Genomic DNA, 26114 nt, shown 5'->3' with positions numbered 1-26114 from the left:
TATTTTGTTAGATTAGAATGATTGCTTTTTACATTATGGTCATATGGAGGAAATTCCATATTGGTTCTTATAAAAAAGTATACGTGCATATTATAACCATTTTTTCATATGTTATATGTAACAATTATTAACCTGTGCAAAAATTATCCTCTATCAAAATAATACTTACTTAAAAATGAAATAATTAAAAGTTAATAATAAAACAAAAGAAACATAGAAGTGAAATGATTAAAAGTTAATAATAACAAAAGTAACAGTAATAAAATGATTAAAAGTTCATATAACAAAAGAAACATGGAAGTAAATCCCTTAAAAGTTCATATAACAAAAGTAATATGGAAGTAAAATCCCTTAAACGTTCATATAACAAAAGTTACATGGAAGTAAATTCCTTAAAAGTTCATATAACAAAAGTAACATGGATGTAAAATCCCTTAAAAGTTCATATAACAAAAGTAACATAGAAGTGAAACAATTAAAAGTTAATAATAACAAAAGTAACGTGCATATAACAAAAGTAACATGGAAGTAAAATCCCTAAAGGTTCATATAACAAAAGTAAAATGAAAGTGAAATGATTAAAAGTTAATAATAGCAAAAGTAACAGTAATAAAATGATTAAAAGTTCATATAACAAAAGTAACATAGAAGTAAATTCCTTAAAAGATCATATAATAAAAGTAACATGTATAAAAAATCCCTTAAAAGTTCATATAACAAGAGTAACATGGAAGTAAAATCCCTTAAAAGTTCATATAACAAAAGTAACATGGAAGTAAAATCCCTTAAAAGTTCATATAACAAAAGAAACATGGAAGTAAATTCCTTAAAAGTTCATATAACAAAAGTAACATGGAAGTAAAATCCCTAAAGGTTCATGTAACAAAAGTAACAAGGAAGTAAAATCCCTTACAAGTTCATATAACAAAAGTAACATGGACGTAAAATCCTTAAAACTTCATATAACAAAAGTAACATGGATGTAAAATCCCTTAAAAGTTCATATAAAAAAGTAGCATAGAAGTGAAATGATTAAAAGTTAATAATAACAAAAGTAACGTGCACATAACAAAAGTAAAATGGAAGTAAAATCCCTAAAGGTTCATATAACAAAAGAAACATGGAAGTAAATTCCTTAAAAGTTCATATAACAAAAGAAACATGGAAGTAAATTCCTTAAAAGTTCATATAACAAAAGTAACATGGAAGTAAAATCCCTAAAGGTTCATGTAACAAAAGTAACAAGGAAGTAAAATCCCTTACAAGTTCATATAACAAAAGTAACATGGAAGTAAATTCCTTAAAAGTTCATATAACAAAAGTAACATGGAAGTAAAATCCCTAAAGGTTCATGTAACAAAAGTAACAAGGAAATAAAATCCCTTACAAGTTCATATAACAAAAGTAACATGGACGTAAAATCCTTAAAACTTCATATAACAAAAGTAACATGGATGTAAAATCCCTTAAAAGTTCATATAACAAAAGTAACATAGAAGTGAAACAATTAAAAGTTAATAATAACAAAAGTAACGTGCATATAACAAAAGTAACATGGAAGTAAAATCCCTAAAGGTTCATATAACAAAAGTAAAATGAAAGTGAAATGATTAAAAGTTAATAATAGCAAAAGTAACAGTAATAAAATGATTAAAGTTCATATAACAAAAGTAACATAGAAGTAAATTCCTTAAAAGATCATATAATAAAAGTAACATGTATAAAAAATCCCTTAAAAGTTCATATAACAAGAGTAACATGGAAGTAAAATCCCTTAAAAGTTCATATAACAAAAGTAACATGGAAGTAAAATCCCTTAAAAGTTCATATAACAAAAGAAACATGGAAGTAAATTCCTTAAAAGTTCATATAACAAAAGTAACATGGAAGTAAAATCCCTAAAGGTTCATGTAACAAAAGTAACAAGGAAGTAAAATCCCTTACAAGTTCATATAACAAAAGTAACATGGACGTAAAATCCTTAAAACTTCATATAACAAAAGTAACATGGATGTAAAATCCCTTAAAAGTTCATATAACAAAAGTAACATAGAAGTGAAATGATTAAAAGTTAATAATAACAAAAGTAACAGTAATAAAATGCTTAAAAGTTCATATAAAAAAGTAGCATAGAAGTGAAATGATTAAAAGTTAATAATAACAAAAGTAACGTGCACATAACAAAAGTAAAATGGAAGTAAAATCCCTAAAGGTTCATATAACAAAAGTAACATGAAAATGAAATGATTAAAAGTTAATTATAGCAAAAGTAACAGTAATAAAGTGATTAAAAGTTCATATAACAAAAGTAACATGGAAGTAAAATCCCTTAAAAGTTCATATAACAAAAGTAACATGGAAGTAAAATCCTTTAAAAGTTCATATAACAAAGGTAACATGGAAGTAAAATCCCTTAAAGGTTCATATAACAAATGTAACACGAAAGTGAAATGATTAAAAATTAATAAAAAAAAAGTAACAGTAATAAAATGATTAAAAGTTCATATAACAAGTAACATGGAAGTGAAATGATTAAAAGTTAATGATAACAAAAGTAACAGTAATAAAATGATTAAAAGTTCATATAACAAAAGTAACATGGAAGTAAAATCCCTTAAAAGTTCATATAACAAAAGTAACATGGATGTAAAATCCCTTAAAAGTTCATATGACAAAAGTAACATAGAACTGAAATGATTAAAAGTTAACAATAACAAAAATAACATGGAAGTAAAATCCCTTAAAAGTTCATATAACAAAAGTAACATGGAAGTAAAATCCCTTAAAGGTTCATATAACAAATGTAACATGAAAGTGAAATGATTAAAAGTTAATAATAACAAAAGTAACAGTAATAAAATGATTAAAAGTCCATATAACAAAAGTAACATGGAAGTAAATTCCTTAAAAGTTCATATAACAAAAGTAACATAGAAGTAAATTCCTTAAAAGTTCATATAAAAAAGTAGCATAGAAGTGAAATGATTAAAAGTTAATAATAACAAAAATAACATGGAAGTAAAATCCCTTAAAAGTTCATATAACAAATGTAACATGAAAGTGAAATAATTAAAAGTTAATAATAACAAAAGTAACAGTAATAAAATGATTAAAAGTTCATATAACAAAAGTAACATGGAACTAAAATCCCTTAAAAGTTCATATAACAAAAGTAACATGGAAGTAAAATCCCTTAAAAGTTCATATAACAAAAGTAACATGGAAGTAAAATCCCTTAAAAGTTCATATAACAAAAGTAACAGAAGTAAAATGATGAAAATTCAATATAACAAAAGTAATTGCATTTTCCATTTTTGCCATCTTTCTGGTTCTGTGTCTTCTTTCCATCAATTTCTATAATAAGACGAAATGATTTTTTTCCCAAAAATCTCTAACTTTCTTAATAGCCTTAAGTATTTTCCGGCGGTCTTTCTTCTTGTTGACTTCGATTTCCTTTGGAAAGAAAAATTAAAAGTGTAATTTTGCATCTACTTATTCAGATGAATAGATTTTCTAATTCTTTACATAATGAACCTGAAAATGATGCTGCTATAGGATCATTTCTAAAGAACAAAGATTTTCCAAGAATAGAAAAATATTCCCTACGTCTGGATGAAGTAAAAAATTACATCGTAAAATCCTAAAATACATTAAGGAACTACCGTAATAGTTCGCCGTTGTGAAATGTTTTGGGATTTCATGTATTAATTGTTATTCATCTGGATGGGAGTCCAATGATGCTTGTGCTATTGAAACATTCCCAAATTGAAAAAAAATTAAATGGAAAACTAAATTAAATTAATTAAAACATACCTGTTTACTTAAGTAAAAGAATGAATAATAAAATCAATCAATACTTAAATGTATTATTAATTTATTTTTAAAATTAAAAATTAAATAAAAATTGAAAGGTTAGAATATCAGACATTTACAGCTTAAAGGAACTTAAATCAAATACTATATTTTAGGAAAATCCTAGAAACATGTTATGAGAGAAAGTAGACTTTAAAAACCCTCAAAATTCTATTCTCTTTGGAAATAAATGAATCTAAGTAGAATTTTTTTTTGTCTAGTAAGTTATCATATTTCATGGATCAAGTATCTCTAGTCAAAGACAAAGGTATCATACTAACGAGGATTTGCAATTTAGGCCTTATAAAATATGAGATTCTATTTACTATAAATGAAATGAAATTTTGCCATTTTCCATGATTAATGTTTTTTCATCTGTTTCAGTGAAATTAATCTGACTGTTCAAAAACTACAAAACTGCTTTCCTGGTTACCAGTGGTTTTTTTTTTTTTTTTTTTAATGCACAGAGTTCTAAAAAAGAATGAAAGGTGGCTTAGCAAATTGAGAGCTAGGCCTAGAAACAAGAGGTCCTTAACTCAGATATGGCTGGGGAGGTAGACTCTAAATGATCATCATAATGCAAACACCAACAACATAGAAATTGGTTCTGATCAAGGATACATGTAATACTCAATGAAATTGAGCAACAGATTCAGGAAGGGTAGGGAGAGGGCAGGGAGGGAAAGAATATAATTCTTGTAACCAAGGAATAATGTTCTAAAAATTGACTAAATAAATTAAATTTTTTAAAAAGTCCTTAATTCAAATGTGGCCTCACATACTCTTTTTTCTTTTTTTCATTTCATTTCATTTCATTTATTTTTTAATTTGGTCAATTTCAAACATTAATCCTTGGTTACAAAAATCATATACTATCCCTCCCTCCCCTCACCCTGCCCACCCTTCCCATTGCTGATGCGCAATTCCACTGGGTATTACATGTGTTCTTGATCATAACCTGTTTCCATGCTGCTGTTGTTTGCACTAGGATGTTCCTTTATGGTCTACATCCCCAAACATATCCCCCTAGACCCATGTAATCAAGCAGTTGTTTTTCTTCGGTGTTTCTACTCCCACAGTTTTTCTTCTGAATGCGAATAGTGTTCTTTCTCATAGATCCCTCTGGGTTCTTCAGGATCACTGCATTGCCACTAATGGAAAAATCCATTACATTCAATTGTACCACAGTGTATCAGTCTCTGTGTACAATGTTCTCCTGGTTCTGCTCCTTTCACTCTGCATTACTTCTTGGAGGCTCTTCCAGTTCCCATGGAATTCCTCTATTTTATTATTCCTTTGAGCACAATAGTAATTCCATCACCAACATATACCATAATTTGTTCAGCCATTCCCCAACTGAAGGGCATCCCCTCATTTTCCAATTTTTTGCCACCAAAAAGAGTGAAGCTACGAATATTCGTGTACATGTCTTTTTCCTTATTATCTCTTTGAGGTAAAAACCCAGCAGTGTTATGGCTGGATCAAAGGGCAGACAGTCTTTTAGCCCCTTTTGGGCATAGTTCCAAATGGCCCTCCAGAATGGTTGGATCAATTCACAAGTCTACCAGCAATGCAAATATCCCAACTTTTCCACACCCCCTCTCCCCATCATTCATTACTTTCTTTTGCTGTCATGTTAGCCAATCTTCGAGATATGAGGTGAGTTGTTTTGATTTGATTTTCCATCTACTTATTCAGATGAATAGATTTTCTAATTCTTTACATAATGAATCTGAAAATGAAGCTGCTATAGGATCATTTCTAAAGAATACAGATTTTCCAACAATAGAAAAATATTCCCTAGGTCTGGATGAAGTAAAAAATTACATCGTACAATCCTAAAATACATTAAGGAACTACCGTAATAGTTTGCCGTTGTGAAACATTTTGGGACTTCATGCATTAATTGTTATTTATCTAGATGGGAGTCCAATGATACTTGTGTTATTGAAACAATCCCAAATTGAAAAAAAATTAAATGGAAAATTAAATTAATTAAAACATACCTGTTTACTTAAGTAAAAGAATGAATAATAAAATCAATCAATACTTAAATGTATTAATAATTTATTTTTAAAATTAAAAATTAAATTAAAATTGAAGGGTCAGAATATCAGACATTTACAGCTTAAAGGAACTTAAATCAAATACTATATTTTAGGAAAATCCTAGAAACATGTTATGAGAGAAAGTATACTTTAAAAACCCTCAAAGTTCTATTCTCTTAGGAAATAAATGAATCGAAGTAGAATTTATTTTTTGTCTAGTAAGTTATCATATTTCATGGATCAAGTATCTCCAGTCAAAGACAAAGTTATCATACTAACGAGGATTTGCAATTTAGGCCTTATAAAATATGAGATTCTATTTACTATAAATGAAATGAAATTTTGCCATTTTCCATGATTAATGTTTTTAAATCTGTTTCAGTGAAATTTCCCACTGATAGTCTATTGGAATGTGAATCCCCCTTGGCATTGGAGGGTCCTTCTCCTACCTACTTAAGATTACTTTAGGATAGAAACCTTTTGCTGAACAATGGAAAGGGCTTTGACCTATGCTTAAGCATAGAACACAAAGTTCTTTGAGTCATGTTTGATTTTAGAATTGATACAATAGAGATACTTGGAATGACAGAACCAGGTCTTGGAACTTACAATCTCCACCCTACTCAGTCCTAACAGGATTTACGAAGGGCTGCAGCATAGATCAAAATTTAATTATTCCAATCTCCATCCTACTCAGGGTAACAGAATTTAGGAAGGGCTGCAGCAAAGGATCAAGATTTAATTATTTGAGAATATGACCTTCAACAGACAGACATGTGCAAAGCCACAGACCTCTGGGAGGTCCTGGGTTAAGCTAGAGCCACCATTGGCACAGGGAAGACATGGACAGTGATTGGTAGATGTGAGAACTGAGGGGAGGGAACTTGGATGGTTTCCTTAAAGACAGTGGGGTCTGAGGACTAGGCGGGGTTGGTTGGAGAGGTTTTGCTCTGAGAGGTGGTGCTCTGAGAAGCTTGCTCTGAAGGAAGCTGGAGGTGGAGGCCCCTGAGACTGTTTCTCCATTTTGGTCACGTGAGTGTTAGGGACTGATCTCTTTTCTTTGCCTCAGCTATCTAAGAGCTTGGGCCTTTTAGCCCAGCCTAAACAGAAGAGGTATTTAAGCCCTATTCCCTTCTCTCCCCTTTCTCTCTCCCTCTCTCTCTCTATCTCTAATATCTTTCTTCCTCCTGTTTGTAATTAAACTCCATAAAAGGTTGACTGCTGACTTGAGTTTTCATTTAGGAATTACATAGCTGAATTCCTTGGCGACCTTAAGTTAATATATATATCAGTCTTTTAAAGTGATTTCCTTGTCACACACAGCTGGGAAATATCTGATGTCAAATTTGAACCCAGGATCTCCCATCTACAGGCCTGGCTTTCAATCCACTGAGCTACCCAGTGCCCCCCTCACATACTCTTGATACTCTTGCTAACAGTGTGACCCTCGGCAAGTCACTCACTACCCACTCCTTGCCCAGATCCTACTCCTCTTCTTCCTTGGAATTAATACATGGGGATTGATTCCAAAAAGGAATGGTAGGTTTTTAAAAATAAATATAAATAAAAGGAAATGACCACATGTTAGGAATACTAAAAAGGGGAGGGGGGAATTTAACAAATCACAATCAAAAAGAAATCTCCTTTGATACTACATTCAAAAGGAGGTTAACATGATTTCCTTAAAACCATAAGATTGGCAAATAGATCATACATAGGATTTCCCATTTTTGTATTATGTTTTATATACTCTCTCCATAAAATTAGTGATTATATATATATATATATATATATATGTTGTCTAATGTATTGTAAAAAAAAAAGTCAATTCTTGAACTTACTTTTAGCGAGTGATTGTCCAATGTAAGGAGTTTTTCACCAGTTATTCCTTTACAATAAAATTTTACAACATACTCCTCCATTCCAATGCTCCATAACCAATTACCAACTTCAATATTTGTCCACTCTGTTGGCAATGTTTTAGGGGCTTCAGTAGAATAAGGACAGTAATCTTCCAATACCTGAAGGTCAAGAGACACAATATTTAAAAAGCTTCCATGGCTATATGTTAATATAACCATAGACAGCAAAACCTCAAAGGAGCCTTAGAGACCATTTGTTCCAAAATCATCCCTCATTTCACAGTTTTTTTATAAATTTTTCTTTTCAAGGCTGCTGTATTTCTTATCCCTACCACCCTTTTCTTTCATCTGTATGTCAAAAATTCACAGAACAACAAGAGATCTGAAGTGAGTTTTGTAAACCAGGAAAAAACTTTATTTTTTGCAATGAAAATACTTTGGAGCCTTTTTAAAAATAGCATTATTCTAAAACAGGCAAAATACTTGATATATTTTTCCTTAAGGAGTGATGACTTTGTAAGGGAATGTATTAATACTAAAATGTTTCCACCTACTCCAAGTTAAGACAAGATGAGAGGAAAATTATCTACATCCAAAGTGTATTCAGTTATTCTCCATGGCCAAAATAAATTGAACTAAAATCTACCTTTACCCAGGTAGTTTTGTCTCTTCTTTGGCCAGGAACACAGGCCACTTTACCCAATATCCACCCAGGAAGGAAGTTGAGGCAACTTGGCCTGGTGGGAGCTGCTGGGGTTTCTGGGTCATGGGAGGCAGAGGAAGGGTCATCATCAGGTTCTAAGACTAGAAGTTAGATTAGCTAGGTGTTAGCCAACTTTAGAATCTAGTGATGGTTCTTATAAAGGCAAAGAACCCTCAAGTCCCCAATTCCATCTTCCAGTGTCTGATATCCATAACTTTCCAATTGAGGTTACCATATCAGTTGAGAAACTGGTCAGGAACTATTAAAGTGCATCCTAGTTTTTTGTCTATTTCTACTGATGGGTAATATTTCTAGAAAGTAAATGGAAACAAATCTTACTTTTTTTTTACAAGATTTTGCCAAGTTGACCATCATGATTACAAATGTTAAATATATTCGATGTTGTCACCTTTAGGTTTGGAGGAAAGCTTGTATTTTATTGCCATTCATTATTTTATAAGTAAAAGAAAATTGAAAAAAAATGCCCATCTCCATTAGACAGTGTTGTGGGGGTCCTTTTTCAGTATCTATTAAGAGATGGGACCATCCTTGGAGGATTCAAAAGAATTCCTAATGTGAGGCAATTCAGAATTTTATTCTTGCTAGCTAGAGCACAAACAAAATTGGGCGGGTCAGAAATACTTCCTAATGCCTGGTGGGTGATGAAATCTTTAGTTGGACTTACTCATGTGTACATGTGTATCTATTTATTTATGTATGTGTAAAAATATGTGTGTGAAGATCAATAGATATTTTCTCAATTGACCTCATACCTCATATTCTTTTTTTATTTTTAATATTTTTTCAAGTTTATATGATTCATTTTCTTTCCCTTTTCCCCTCCCAGAAGCAATAAGCAATTCTACTGGATTGTACAAATGTTATCCCTTGATATCTAATTTTATATTATTCATTTTTACCATAGAGCTCAAACCCCAAATCATATATTCATATAAACAAGTTCTAGGTGTTAAGTCTTAAGTTTTTCTTTTTCATTTCTATTCCCATAGTTCTCTCTCTCAATATAGATAGCATTCTTTCTCATAAGTCCTTCAGGAATTTCCTGGACTATTGTATGCTGCGAGTAGTAAAGTTCATTATGTTGGATAGTTCTACAATGTTTCACTTTCAGTGTATATCATTCGATTGGTTCTGCTCATTTCACTCTGCTTCAGTTCATGGAGGTCTTTCCAGTTCATATAGAAATCAAGTAGGTCATCATTCCATATAACACAATAGTATTCCATCACCAATATATACCACAATTTGTTTAGTCATTCCCTAACTGAGGAATATCCCCTCATTTTCCAATTTTTGCCACCACAAAGAACTCAGCTATGAATATTTTGTATACGCATTTTTCCTTATTATCTTTTGGAGTACAAACGCAGCAATGGTATTGCTGGATCAAAGGATCAAATGTGTTCTTTTAAAGCCCTTTGCTCATAATTCCAAATTTCCCTCCAGAATGCTTGTATTAATTCACAACTCCACTAGCAATGCATTAGTGTCCCAATTCTGCCATATCCCCTTCAACATTTATTATTTTCCTTCATTGTCATATTGGCCCATCTGTGGCTCTCATGTTCTTTTTTTTGCTCAGTAACACAGGCACAGTAAATCAAGACATACACATGCAATCTCTCCTCTTATTTTGCCAACAACCGACAGTGGTATTTCTTGGTAAACTTTTACCATTTTACCTACCTGTTATTTTTTAAATATTGTACAGCCCCTTCAGAGACCCCTTCTGGCATGGAGGGAAAATTATCGTAATATGTTATCACTTCCTACATGCATCAGCCCATAACAATTCAACTTGCACTTTTCTCTAGGTTAAGTGTATTTCAATACTCTGTGCCATAATTTTAGAAAATTTTCAGCCAACAATATTCTGAGGCCAAAAGTTGAATCAATTATCCTTTGTCCTTAAAACATCCAAATACAGAGAATTCAAATGTTTTAAGAGTTCTTAATTATTCCCTTTTCTTGAGAGAGGTTCTTGAATGATCTCTGGGAACAAAAAAGAGACTTCAAGGCCAAACAGTTGCCGCTATGGTACTTTTGATCCTTACTCAGGTAATTTTATTCCTATGCATACTGATTAATAATTATGACAGAATGTTAACTCCTCAATCCAAGGTAAATTATAGTTTTCTAATTCAAGAGAAAGCTCACTCTCTAGTAATTTAAATGGGGAAACAAACTTAAATCTTTGATAAATTTAACATAATGAAAATTTACCTCTTGATCAATTTCTTCCCACTTGTGCACATTCTTTACTTGTTTGTCATGTTTTTTAAAATGAAAGAAGTTCCACAGCTTGCGTTCTTTGATATTGCTAGAATCATACAACATTTGAGAGTGAAATAATTATTAAAACACAAAATACATTCTACTATGACACAAAAAAGGATCTTAAATAGATGCACACTATAAAAATTTCATGAATTTCAATTCTGAAAAAAAGACAAAGCTACATGTTAAAAGAGTTTGGAGTTACACTTTTTGTAGGATACGTGCTATGTCAGCATATGTATTAGAGAAGGGGCAAGATCAAATTTGGCGCTATAGGTAAAAATATAAAACTAGATATGGAAGCCAGTTAAGTTAAATATGTGTGCATATGGCACAATATCATTTCTCTACTTCTTCCTCCTCCACATTAACCACAACTAATACATGATTTGTCTTGTAAGGAGTGATGGGGTCACTGATTTAGATCTCAAGTAACGCTAGATGTCAACTTGTAATATTTTATAGATGGGAAGTCTGTAACCTATTGATCAGAAAATACTTGAATTTGAACACATGACTAGGTGATAAAACTCCAGTCTGAATGCAGATAACTCAGATTCCATGTCCTATACTTTTCCCACTAAGTTGTTATTATCAGACTCAAAAAGAAATGGATCTCTCTGGGTCACATCCATAAACTGTGAAATTGACACCTTTACTCTATGCCAGCACCCTTTTGAGGAAGATGTGAACAACTGAGAAAATTCATATAAATAATGAAGTTCTTTTGTAGAAAGGGGCAAAAAACATAGCAAACAGTAGCCAAAGAGGTAAATTCCAGGAGAAATAAAATGTTTTGTTTATTAAGAATATTGTTATCCATATATAAAAAGTACATCTCTTACCGGAACCAGGAAAATCCCTTTTTAGCCTTTCCCTCTGTAGGTTTTCCAGTGCTAATAATCTCTTCCTCCACTACTATTTCATCTTCTTCTTTTTCTTTTTTTATTGTGGTCTCTAAGAAAAATAAATAATTCAATGAGTACAACAGTACACAAATATTTTACTAGGATTAGCAAGGGACAACAGCAATCTTTCATTGGTTACTATTGCTGACCAAGGCTTTGACATCTTATAAAGTGAAGAACCTACCTTTGGTATTGCTTTTAGAGCCAGAAGCCATGAAGTCACCGCTGGGAAGGTAACTATCTGAATATCTTCTCTGTGCCTCATTTTTCACACCTACAAAATGAAGGGATTAAAGTGGGTGGTCTTTGAGGTTCCTTCTAAGACTGATGATCTAGGATAACTACCAAGAAAATACTAGTCCCGCTGCAAGGGCAGTTAAAAACAAATAAAGCTAGATTTAAGAAGACTAAAAGGATGAGACAGTCAAAAATGTTGATTAATCAGTTGGCAGCGGTGGTGGTGATCCTTATGTCTGAAAAGTACCAGTGACATCACAGAGTAATATTTTAACTTGTGTATGAATTGGATTTAAGTGAGTTACAAAAAATTGTCAGCCTCACTCTTTCTTCCAGAGTCATCTAAATCCTGTGGCAAGACTAAAGTCTGCATGACTGACACTGAACCTAGATGATTGACACTGAACCTAAATGACTTTAGTGTCTTAGATGTCCAACCAAACTCTACGCACTCCACAGTGCTTACCTTCAGCTACATTCATGGCTACTGAAGCAAATTTTCTCATCCACCTATTCCAGGAGGAGGTCTTCACAAGCCTGGAGTAGATATCAACCTAACTTAACCCATCTGTTCAGTTTTAACAGGCTGCTCCACATGCTACAGCTTCATGGAACCACAGATGAGAGCTGAGTGACAAGTAGACACCAAAGGCAGATAAGCAGCCCTGAAAAGTGTTCAGCAACCCCTCACACTAGAGGTTCTAATATTCTCTGAACCACAATCATATTAATTGTTGGTACTTGGCAGCCAAAAAAAAGTCAGCCCCTGAAGTACAGCATTCATTTTCCAACTGTTGCTCAATTCACCAGTATTCATTCTTCCAGATCTCAGATTCATAAGGCTGAACCAGATTTCCTTCTGTTAGCAATGACAGTGATACTCCAAATGTTCACAGTTTCACAATGCAAAGGGAATGCAAGTAATTGATGGTACCCAGGAAAAAGGTGTTTTCTAATGAACCTTTTATACAAGTGATATTTATAGCCAAAATAGGAAACCTTCTCTATTTGCCAATAAAATTATATGTATATGGCATATACATAGATGATAGACATAAACAAATTTTTGCCTAAAGAATAAATGGGTCAAAGAATGAATCATAGAAACAATCAATAATTTCATTAAAGAGAATGATTATAAGGAGACAACATATCAAAATTCATAGGATGTAGCCAAAGCAGTACTTAGAGGAAAATTCACATCTCTTATTGCTCATATCAGGTAAAGTAGAGAAAGAGCAGGTCATAAGCGAATTGGTTATACAACTAAAAATCCTAGAAAAGGACAAATTTAAAAATCCTCAATTAAACACCAAATTGAAAATCATGAAAATCAAGCAAGGGATGAATAGATTGAAAGTAAGAAAACCATAGAACTAATAAAATAAGACAAATAGTTTGTTTTATGAAAAAATAAAATAAATAAACCATCGGCATACTTGATTAAAAGGGAATTTTGATTTCATTAAATTAAAAAGGTTTTGCACAAATAAAACAAATGTACTTAAGATTAGAAATGAAAAAACAAATTCTGAGGAAAAATTTATAACAAGTATTTGACAAAAGTCTCATTTCTTTATATATAGAGAACTGAGTCAAATTTATAATACACAACATTCCTCAATTGAGAAATGGTCAAAGGATTTGAATAGGCATTTCTCAGAAGAGATTAAAATTATACATAGCTATATTTTAAAAAATTCCAAATCACTATTGATGAGAGAAATGAAAATTAAGACAACTCTGAAAAATGATCTCATACCCTTCATATTAGCTAACATGACCAAAATGGAAAATGATAAATGTTGAAGGGGAGGTGTGAAAATTGTAACACTAATAAACTTCATTCGTAATAGTGTGAATCAATACAACCATTCTGCAGACTTATATGAAACAATACCCAAAGGTCTATATAACAATCTCACTAAAGGTTCAGGATCCCAAATGGATCAAAGATAGAATAAAAGGAATTAACTGTGCCAAAATATTATTATCAGCTCTTTTTATAGAGGCAAAGAATTGGAAACTGAGGGGTTGTCCATTATTTAGTGGTTGAATGATCAAGCTGTGGAATATGGTTGTAATGGATTACTATTATGCCATAAGGAACAATGAACAGGATGAATTCAGAAAAAGTGAGCAGAGCCACTATAACTAGAGACTATAACAGAAATATTATACAATGATCAACTGTGGAGGACTAAACCATTATCATAAAGCTTCCAAGGTAACACATGAAGAACATACTATCAATGGTCAAGGAAGCTACAAAAAAAAATCTGAGTGTAGATCAAAACTTGACATCTTCTACTATAATAGTTATATTATAAATTATAAGTTATATTATAAATCTTCATGAGATTGAATATATATGTTTTATGTCTTTATCATGATGGAAACAATATGGAAATATGTATTACATGATAGTATTAGTGTAACCTATATCAGATTCTTCACCACCTCAGGGAAAGGGAGATGGGAGCATCTGAATTTTAAAATGTTGAAAGAAATGGCCAAAATTATTCCTATAAGTAATTGAATTAAAAAAAGATTTTGTTGCAATGAGACCAACAGAATGTTGATAAACCAAAATGGATGTAATTAAAGTAGGATGGATAATAGACTCTAAACAAAACCATGTCCCAAGGATGAAATAAGAAATCATATAAACATTTTTTTCAGTCTAAACATGATCATAGATATTAAAAAAAAACTTAGGTGGATAATAAGTTGATTTTATATGTCAGATGGATAGTAATAGGGAAAGAGGAACAAGATCTTTTTCTGTATTATTTCAAAAGAAGGGAAAACGAATAAATTATAAAAAAAGCATGAGAAAAATAAAATTGTACTGTAATCTTGTCTAAAAGCTTAAGTAATTTAGCAATAGTGTGGCCTGGATGTTGAGAAAATGAGTTTCCTATCACTGCATATTTTGAGGCAGAAGCTAAATGACATTCTGACATACATATAGGATAGATTTCTATATCAATTAAAAAGTTATAGTAGAATATTTCCAAGGTCCCTTATAATTCAATCACCAAGAGAGGGATCACCAATAGGTGAGAAAGCCTTATAAAGCAGCTAGCATTCTCATTATTAGAGATATGAAGAGAAAGGAAATAGGGACCAGAGATTCAGTGAGTGATGGAAACATTTGTTCCAAATTTCTCTTATCTATCAGAAAACTTTAGGGTCAAATGTTTTGAGCAAGGATATATGTCTTACCTGAATTGAAATCCCCTTGGGCTAATAATTGCCCTGGTGATAAATCTTCATTTTTTATCTCTTTAGGCTTTATTTTAAATTGTCCTAGTAATAATTCTTCTTCTGGGGCCAATGGTAAAAATGTGCCTTCTTTATCTGATTCATCAGGTTTCTGTTCCATATTCACTTTGTATGTGTTCATGTCTTTATATTTGTCTTGAAAAAAGTTAGCCTGAAATTTACCAAATTAACCAAAATAAATCTATTAATATTAAGTACACGTTATTCAATCCTTTTCCTCTCCAAGAGTCACAACCATCTCATATATAACTCATTTATTCCTGCTAGCCACTTATCTGACTTCTTTATTCTCAAATGAACCGCTTAAGATCTATTACATTCAAAAACATATGCACAAATTCCATGACTAGTAGCTATTGTGTAAAACCAATCAGGATAGGACGAGAGTTTTACATGAGATTAGAGACAGGGATAGGTTTGGGAACTGAGATGGGGACATGGATGGGAATGGGAAGAGGGAAAGAGATAGGCATGTAGATAGGAATGAGGTTAGGGATAGAATCCAAAGCTTAAAAGCTCTCCCAGTTAAGAATTGTGTTTTTCAAGGCAAGGTGACACCTTCACTGCCATTTAGTTGCAGGAAGCTGCCAAAAGCAGTAAGATGTTACTGACCTGGTGAGCTTCAGACATCCAGGATGGACATCAGGGGGACCACTTCAATACATATCACTTCCTAACACTACAAAACAGAGCTTCTCTTCCTGCATAGTTCTGTATATACAGGGGGGAAAGACAGTTTCTGCTTCTAGGAGGATTGTAATTTAGTAAAATGGACTCCAAGAGATGTTCAAAAACAGTCAGTGGAAATACCATAATAGCTGAGAAATTACAGTGACAAGCCCTTTTGCAAACTAGAAGAATGTTAGGGCAGGTCTGATGAGTAAGTAACCTGGCCTTAGATAGAGGTATAGATATCGACACATACACACATACACATATATAAATAAATGTGTGCATGCATTTATGTGCATATATATGTATATACTGACACACAGATTTACATGTGTATAGAAAAAAGGAAAAATGATATTCACTACTAAGAGCTTCTTCCATGTCTGGTCTTCTGGTCCTCAGCTAAGCTCTGGGTATATAAGATTTATATGACTACAAAGATATAGATATAGATATATGCATATATATATATATATATAATAAAAAATTTATGTCATGGTACTCTGGGAATTAAGTATGGAACCCTCTGGTGTCAGAGTATAGAAGGTACTGGGTTTAGACTTTATCCAATAAAAACAGGAAAGCCTTGATAATATGTGACCGAGACACTGGGTTTAATCCTCAAATACAAAAGAATTTACTGATGTGATAGATGGCAGAACCAGTCTAACTAATCTTTGTGAAATCATTGCCAAATGGCTCTTGCTATCCATTCCATCCATCCTACCACTGAGACCCCAGGACTTCTGAAGCATTCCATCTTGTGCTTCAGCTGAACCTTATTTTAAATGTTGTACTTTCCACTTAGAGTATCGAGTAAGAGTGTCTCAAGATCAGGAAATGTTTCATTTTTTCTCTTTATGTCTCCAGCGCTTAGCAGCATTTTGCACACATCCAGAGGTACTTCAATTAGTAGTTACAATGATAGCATAAAAGTAGGGGAAATCGATTGTAAGGCCTACATTCTAGCAGACTTCAGAGGCACATTCACAGAGAAAATAATAATAAAAAAAGCCTGGTGGGCCTTCTTCACTTCAGAACGAAGAAAGTTACTGACTCACATCTTAAGACCTAAGAGTAGTTAATAGCTGCAACGGAGTAAGGGAAGCAAGGAAGAAGGATACCCCAGCCGATGATCCTTTCTCTTGATCAAGTAGACACAATTCATGGATTAGTAGTAGTAGTAGGCTGGGGTTCCCAAATGATTTCCATACTGGATTTTCTAAAGAGTGATAAGTAGTACTAGGCAGAGAGTAGTGATATGGGAGTTTTGGTCAATTCACCTATCATAAAACAGTCCTCTTAGGCCAAGAAGAGTTTTAGTAAGGTTGAAAAGTTTTGTTTGGACTGATCAAAAGAATGGATGAATGAAATAGGAAGCATTTATTTCATGCATTATTATGGGCACCATTCTCACTGACTGCTTTGCTTTCCACCACTTTTATCACTGTGAACACAACTAACATTCAATAAAACTTGATTAATGGGGAGGAACTGTGCTGTCTTACCTGCTCAAAGATAGCTTGGAAGTCTTTTCTACATCCCTGATCTTCTTCTATTAATATTTTCAGTGCCCCAATAACAAATTTCAGGTTACTGTGGAAGAAAAGGTAGCAGTTTCATACAACTGGCAATCAAACCATCTTGGAATTAAAGAGATTTGGACTCAAGTTCTAGTTCTAGAACCTAGTTGTATGTTTCTACTAATTAGTTGTATTTACTTGGGCAAGTCACTTAGCCTTTCTGACTTTCCATTTACTATACTGATCAAATGTAAACCTTGAACCATGAGGCATCTTCCAAGTAAATGACAGTCAAAAAAAAGTCAAAGGCTATGGAAACTAATGCACCTTTTTCAAGGGGGGAAATCAATCCTAAATGGTCCAAAATCACTAGTAACTCGAGAAATGTAAATTTAAACAGTTCTAAGCTGTTACTTCATACCAGATTGACAAAGATGATTACAACTAAAATGACAATTATTGGGGTATGAGAAACAAGAGTATTCGTGGTTGTGGAACTTTAGGTTTTTCTAGATATTCAAGAAAGTAATTTGGTCCTAGGCCTCATTAAACTGTCATTAAACTTTGAGCAATATCCCAAAGAAATTAAAAAATGCAAATGAAAAGATAGGACCCAAAGGTACCAAAACAATTATTGGATACTTCTTTTCTTATTCTGCAGAGGCAAGGAACTGGGGATTAATAGGATGTTTTGTTTTGTTTTGTTTTGTTTTTGTTTTTGTTTTGTTTTGTTTTGGTTTGGTTTGGTTTGGATTGGTTTTACTGGGAAATGGCTGAACAAATTATGCACAAAAAGAAATAATTTCCAGAATGGAACTAGAGTAACCTGGCCAGACTTCTATGAACTGATACAAAGAGAACAGAGCCAAACTATTATGAACCAGAAAAAAAATTATCATATTTGCATGAAGAAATTTGACACTATCATGAGGGTTTTTTCATATTCACACCATGAAGAAAAACAAATCTGAAAGATTTAAGAACTCTGATAATCAGACACAATTCCAGAGTAAACTCTAATTATTTAATGATCAATCACAATTTTAGAGGGTATAAAATGAGCAATGCTACAAATTACAATACAAATACAGATGAAAATCACCAAGAAATCTCTATTGTTTTGGTAGAATTAGATTAAACTGCAGAGTATAATTTATTATGCATGCACAGAAGCTCTTTTTGGCTTCCTGCTTTATACTTTAAGGAGGAACATATATTTGGTTCTCTACCTTTTAGTTCAACATTTTTAAAAATATATATGTATGTGTACAAGGAAATCACTTTAAAAGACTGATATATATTAACTTAAGGTCGCCAAGGAATTCAGCTATGTAATTCGTAAATGAAAACTCAAGTCAGCAGTCAACCTTTTATGGAGTTTAATTACAAACATGAGGAAGAAAGGTATTGAGAAAGAGAGAGAGAGAGAGAGAGAGAGAGAGAGAGAGAGAGAGAGAGAGAGAGAGAGAGAGAGAGAGAGAGAGAGAGAGAGAGAGAAAGGGGAGATAAGGGAATAGGGCTTAAATACCCCCTCTGTTTAGGCTGAGCCAAAAGGCCCAAGCCCTTAGATAGCTAAGGCAAAGAAAAGAGATCAGTCCCTATCACTCATGTGACCAAATGGAGAAACAGTCTCAGAGGCCTCCACCTCCAGCCACCTTCAGAGCAAGCCCTCCTCTCAGAGCATCCTCTCAGAGCAAAACTTCTCGAACCTCTCCCACTCCTCAGACCTTGCTATCTTTAAGGAAACCATTCAACTTCCCTCCCCTCAGTTCTCACATCTACCAATCACTGTCCATGTCTTCCCTGTGCCAATGGTGGCTCTAGCTTAACCCAGGACCGCCCAGAGGTCTGCCCCTTTGCACATATCTGTTGAAGGTCATATTCTCAAATAATTAAATTTTGATCCTTTGCTGCAGCCCTTCGTAAATCCTGTTAGGACTGAGTAGGGTGGAGATTGTAAGTTCCAAGACCTGGTTCTGTCATTCCAAGTATCTCTATTGTATCAATTCTAAAATAAAACATGACTCAAAGAACTTTGTGTTCTATGCTTAAGCATAGGTCAAAGCCCTTTCCATTCTTCAGCAAAAGGTTTCTATCCTAAAGTAATCTTAAGTAGGTAGGAGAAGGACCCTCCCATGCCAAGGGGGATTCACATTCCAATAGACTATCAGTGGGAAATTTTTCAAGTAGAAATTTCCCAATGGTGGAATTTCCAACATTTATAAGTCTAAGAAATGTTAAGGTTTACAGTATGTATACATATATACTTTAAAAATCATTACAGAAATCTACTAGATATCTAAAGTAATTTCTGAAGACCTCTTAAAATTGAAATTGAAATTCTTAGCTCATTAAATTCTCTAAAGGTTGTATACAAGTTGTAATCAGTTTTGATGAAGTCCATCCATCATTATCTATGTGACAAATGTGCACACCCCTAATGAGTTATGATTTTGCCACTGAAAAAGGTGTTTATGGGCTTTCACAATGATGTTCTTCAGTACAGTCAGAGGGGAAAGGTACAGATACAAAAATCAATATAATAGAATATATCTAAAAGACAAAAATATTAGCTTAAAATGATTCAGAATATCAGAAAGATATTGATTAGATTAACATGAATTTACATAATAGGGAGTCAGTTAAACACTCTAAAATAACATTTTTAAATCTATTATTCTGGCTAACATTTTTTTGCTTATCCATTGCTCTCTCTAGACCTTTTTTGTCTTAATTCACAAAAAATATATTCTCATGAACAGTTAATTGGCTGAGTGGACAGAGAGATCCTGGAGATGAGAGGTCTTGCATTCAAATCTGTCCTCAGGCACTTCTTTGCTATGTGACCCTGGGCTGGTCATTTGACCCCAATGCCTAGCTCTTACTGCTCTTATGCTTTGGAACTGACACTTAGCTTCAATTATAGGACAGAAGCTAAAGTTTAAAAAAAACATTCTTTTTGTTTTTGTTTTTAATCTGTTCTATTTGCTTTACATCAAAGTTTATCAAGATGTTTCCAGATTTCTTCTATTCCTGATATTTACTTATTTTAATGCATTATATTATTTCATTCTATATATTTATGAGCCAGAAATGATTAGGCCATTCCTCATCAGGAAAATATTATCCAAAAAACCCACTGAATATAAATATTTTTTCAAAATTGAGTCTCCAATTTGGAAATCTTCCCAGTAAATGGAATTTAGAGGCAAAAGCATATTGTTATTTTATTATTAATCTTTCACTAAGTTCTGTCTAAAAAACCAGTAGTTTACATACTCAATAAAAGCTTATATATATACATATATATATATATAATATATATATATATACCTGGCCATCCAGTACCATGGTTCTCTTGAAGTTGTACAAATACTTGCTTGTCCTCTCACAATAGTGATATCTCCAATTTTTTCCTTTAAATGGAGAAAATGTTTAGAAAGTGTAATTACAATATAGGCCTAAAGCTAAGAAATCTCAAGAACATGCTTAAAATAAACAAACAAAATCCACTCTCCTAATGTGCTAATGTTTAAAGATTTCATAATTGGATAGGAAAGAGGTTTTAAGGAGGCAGTAGTAAATACTTTTATACTTTTTGCAAAATGAAATATATACCAATATACCCATATACACACTTTGAAAGATTAAATATATACTTTGATCTTTCTTCCAAAGACATTATCATTATTAGAGGACAGATGGTCATTTCAAAATTATAGTAAAACATTTTAAAGAGTTTGCCAAAACATCTAGCTAAATAGCACAGAATAAAAAGCTAGAGCCTGCTTATGCATCAGCATAACAACATGAGCAACTAATTCAATCATAACTTCTTAAGCATCTTAAAATTGCAAGCCCGTGTGTTGTCCTAGGGATATAAAGATAAAACATTCCTTCACCTCCAGGGGCTTACAAATTGGTAGACCAGCATTTTGGGGAAAGCCTTAGAGACAGGATACAGAAAGACATAAAATAAAAGATTGTTGGTCAGAGATTGTTGTGAAAAGGAATCTTAATGGAAATGTTAAAAACAAGAATAATAAAAGAGGTCTAAAATTAACAGGTCCTCAAACTGAACCTTCAAAAATAATAAAATTATTCAAGATTACTTGGCAATAATTAAAAGTTCATAAAATATTCTACCATAAGTAAGTCCCAGAAGATAATTAACTCAGCAATCCAGGAGTTCAAAAACCCAAAAACAAAAATGAGAGAGGAAGGATTCTGTATTCTGGAAGGCCTGAGAAAAACTGGAAGTCAGGTGATACAGATGAAAGTTTGAATATGAAAGAGTATATAATTTACCATCATGAATTCAAGTTGCATATACAACCTTAATATGAACCAATATCCATACAGCATTCAAAATTAGAAAATCAACAGGAATGAGACATCTTAGACCTCTATTTGTGAGGCATATTGATGGTAAAAAACTAGGGGGTTAGTGATCATAATAAAAGAAAAAAATAGAAATTTTGCACTACTAAGAAAGATTTAACATGAACAAAACAATGCAACTAGAATAGAAGAGAAACCCCAAAGTCATCAAAGGCAGGAAATCAAGGGAATATGGATACACTCACATATTCTTTGTCTGAATACAAAGTGTCTGTTAATTTGGGAAGACCTGAACAAATGCTGTGATATATTATATAATGAGATATTATTAAGTTTTTGAAATTAACAATAAGAATTCTATGAGACATTAAAAAACCCCACATTAAATAATGTAAAGTAAGCAGAAACAGAAGGCTCTTTAAAACTAAGGTAAATTAAAGCAGCATTAAAAGATTGCCATCCTCTGACTAATTGTAATGGAAAATCTTAGTCTGGGACAAAAGCTAGAGATATAAAAATATACATACACATGCACACATATATATCTCCTTTGTTCAGAAAGGAGCAAAAACTATCAGATTCAGTTGTGTATTTATTGTTCAGTTTTGCTTAATTCATTCTCTATACTACAAATGATAATTCAGTGGTGAAGGTTGGAGAGCATCAGAGAAGACTAGAATGGAAATCTCAGAGACATTGATAAAATTGCATAAAAGAGCAACAATAAAAAAGTATGTAATAAATTAAGATGAAGTTACTCAAGAGTAGGAAAGGAAACTTTTTAAAGAACAAAATTTTTATTTTAATATTGTTATGATAAAAAAGAAAGAATTTTGAGTTTCTGCATTTTTTTATTTGGTTCACATAATACCTGTACTATGAGTGAATTCATAAAATATTTCTTCCTTTCCTCTGACAACTTGAGGCGTACTATAAGTTCTGACTTGACTTCAGGTGGTTCGCGGCCAATTTCAATCCTAGGTACAAAACATCCACATTTAATTTATGTACTTTGGATAAAGACATAGCCATGCAAAAAATGGAATGGGGAAATTCAGCTAAGCTTTCATTCTTACAAAAACAAAACAAAACAAAAAAATCTCTTCAGCTTCAAGGAGCATTATTTGGCAAGAAAATAAAAATTCATTAACTAAAAATAAATGCAAATGAAAATCAAGGGTTTGCTTGAGATGTGATAGAGTATTCAGAAAGGAAGGTGCAAATGAATCCTAAAACGTCTTGTGAACTGCTGAACAGAAAAAAAGAGGGTCATTTCCTAGCAAAAGAAGACAAAAAGAGAAATTATTTAAAAATGTTAATTAGGCTTTCTTTCTCCCCAATTTTTCTGTTTGAACACATTGCTTAGGAAATTTCCAAGTCAAAAACAATGATCTAGCAATCTATGCATCTTAAAAGAAATATGGGAAAATTTACTTACTGGAAAGGAGAATCGTCCATTTTTTTAAAAGTAGAGATGATTTCTGCTTCATCCAATCCAATTAGATTGATGTCACCTATTTTAATAATCTGGTCAAATACACGGATACTGAAAAATAGAATTGCATAGTAATTAAAATTACATTGAAGATATTTATGACCTAAAAGCCCAATGCATGTGTATGATTAGAAGATATGGTACTAATTTAAGAGATAGACTTCAATGACTCATCATACCATTAGTATAATGGCTGCCACTTACAAATTTTTCAGTCACCACTTCTCTACAAATTAATCAGAAGATTTAGAGGGCTGGTATGTCTCAATAATTTCATCACCCTGCAGCCTGTCTGGGGATTCTTCCCTGGATATTTTTTAAGTGGGCTTCAAGGATGATTAGTGTTCATAACTGGGTCTGTACTCCAAGCCTTTCCAGCTGGCTAAGTCTCAATAATGAAATGAGATTGAAAAAGGAAGGGACTTTGGCAGATCTTGGAAAACACAGTGAGAAGGATGCAAGAGAAATCATCCACAAACACAGATGCCCTCCTACAAACAATTATCAGAGTATTGTTTCAATTTTAATATTCTTCAGAAAGTCAATAGGATCTGCAGAAACTAAAACAAATGATTCTTCTGAGGTATCAGACAATGCCCCACTGACTGAAGACTGAGTAAGGAGACGATAATTCAGAAGGACACTTCTTGTTGATACTTTTATTGTAGAGACCTTGGGTGATAATAAACAGATAAATGTCATCATAGAAACTGAGGAAAAGAAAACAACTTTGGGTGGTTAAGAGGAGAAAATTTCCACCATGTATTTGGGATATTCAGGATGGGCAGCTAATGAAATCAATTCTGTTACAATCTAGGAAGCAGGAAAAAATTCTAAAACCATCTGGGCTATGTGAGTTGGGGATGAAGAAGTAATGAGCCTCAGGCTTAGAAACAGAAAGCCTGATGGCGTTTTTTGCTTTCAGTTCTATGTAACAGAGTGTCATCTCAGGAAGAATTCCATTTTAAAGTCCAAAATTACATCATGAGCAAGGACATAGAGGGTACCATTTGACCCCAGTTGCATAGTAAATTCTTACAAGGTTAAAGTTATGATTTGGCAACCTATTTGCATTTCTTATTTTTTTCCTTTCTCAAGGATTCACTTTGGGCAGTTTATAGTAATATTTTAAATGTATATTCCTACATTCCTATATCTAGGAAGCCCTCTCTCAATTCAGGAATTATTTTATTGTATAGTCAAATTTCAATAATCTCTGAAGATAGTTGCCAGTGTCTCATGGATACCATTTTTTCTAATACAACCAAAGTATCCCCCACACCCAGATTTTCTCACATTTATTTAGTATAGATCTTTTCTGCACACAATAGTAACTTGTTTGTTGCCTAGTCAATTCAGTTTTTCATTTCTCCAAATCAAGAACTATTTTCCCACTTTCTTTATATCCCTTCATGGAGAGCACAGGTTCTGGAATGGTATAGATTTATAAATACTTGTTAATTTGACCTGATTTGGAAATAGCTGGGCACATGTTTACAATGGGCTCATTATGGCAATTATTAAAGACCTTCTCAATGATCAAGAATAAAGTCACAGTTTACAGACCTAGTTGGAGTGGAATTATAGAATCTTTGTTTCCAAGCCAATTCCATTTCCTTACTAGCTTGGTCATGACAATATTTTTAAAGTTGATATTTCTGTATTTTTCAGAGATTTTATTTGTGTAGTCACTTTCCATGTTTACAATATTAACCCTTTTTAGAATGATGTTAAATCCTCCCTACAAAGTCAATTCTTATAAAATTACAAAACCAAACTCACCATCCAAGTTTGTGAACTGCACCTCCTTCAATAATTTCAGTTATAAAAACCCCTGGTTCCTTTCCATCCTCATCTGCTGGATCAAAGAAGATACAAGTACAAAGCCCCAGTTCGTTGTCACCTATAAATACAAAAATAATAATAGTAATAATAATGAAAGCCTAAAACATCTGAAGCAAAAGTAAGAATAAAATTTCCTCCCAGTACAGTTGGCCTGGTCACTCTAGCTTTGCACTGGAATTATAAGCCATCCACTTATACTTTACCGGTATCTTTTCCTTAATAATTAGCAATATATATATATATATATATATATATATATATATATATATATATCTGACTCTGTTACAGTCTCCCCTAGACCAATGATTTTGCTGAACTTTCTACCTTTCAGCATATAAGCACATTAAGACATTTTTAATAATTAAAATTTTTTCTAAGGACATATAAAATCTATTTTAAGTTCCAAATTCTTTCCTAGTCACCCTGGTCTCCAACCTCATTAAAAAGGTAAGCAATTTGATAAAGATTATACATATGCAGTCATGTAAAACATATTTCCTTCCTTATTCATCATGTTGAGAAATAAAACATACCAGAAAGAAAGGAAAATAAAGTAAAATATGTTTTTCTCTACATTTATATTCCATCACCTTTTCCACTGCAAGTGGATAACATTTTTCAGTTTTTCAGAACTGTCTTTCAATCTTTGTATTTCTGGGCATAGCAAAGTCATTTACAGTTGATCATTGCATAGCATTGCTGTTCATGTACCCAGTGTTCTGCTTCTGCTCCCTTCATTTTGCATCAGTTCATATAAGTCTTCCAGGTTTTTTGAAAGCATCTTAATCATCATTTCATGTAGCACAATAATATTATTACAATCATATACCATAAATTTTTCAGCCATTTCACAATTGAATGTTATCCCTGAAATTTTAAGTTCTTCAACACGAAAAATTACTGCCATAAATTATTTTGTACATATAGGGACATTTTCTTTTCATTTTTTAAAAATTTCTAATCTCTTTGGGATACTGTTTTAGTTGTGATATTGCCAAGTCAAAGAATATGCACAATTGCATAGCTCTTTGAGCATATATCC

The 26114-nt window shown here is 32.6% G+C and overlaps 1 protein-coding gene across 1 annotated transcript; it reads right to left on the bottom strand.

Annotated features, from left to right (window-relative positions):
• Positions 1–2484: 2484 nt before the first annotated feature.
• On the bottom strand, positions 2485–25320 carry LOC130453610 (uncharacterized). Its single transcript, XM_056793257.1, has 11 exons — positions 25010–25320; positions 23171–23278; positions 22604–22709; positions 20725–20807; positions 17377–17464; positions 15137–15347; positions 11856–11945; positions 11609–11720; positions 10710–10806; positions 7742–7921; positions 2485–3453 (listed from the first exon to the last, which is right to left on the bottom strand). Exons 2-11 carry the CDS (start codon positions 23188–23190, stop codon positions 3355–3357), a joined length of 1086 nt encoding a protein of 361 aa, XP_056649235.1. The 5' UTR covers positions 23191–23278; positions 25010–25320; the 3' UTR covers positions 2485–3354.
• Between the last annotated feature and the right edge of the window lie 794 nt (positions 25321–26114).

The sequence above is a fragment of the Monodelphis domestica genome, chromosome 4 (assembly GCF_027887165.1).
Source record: "Monodelphis domestica isolate mMonDom1 chromosome 4, mMonDom1.pri, whole genome shotgun sequence".
Lineage (NCBI taxonomy): Eukaryota > Metazoa > Chordata > Mammalia > Didelphimorphia > Didelphidae > Monodelphis > Monodelphis domestica.
This window is presented reverse-complemented; position numbering and strand designations above follow the sequence as displayed.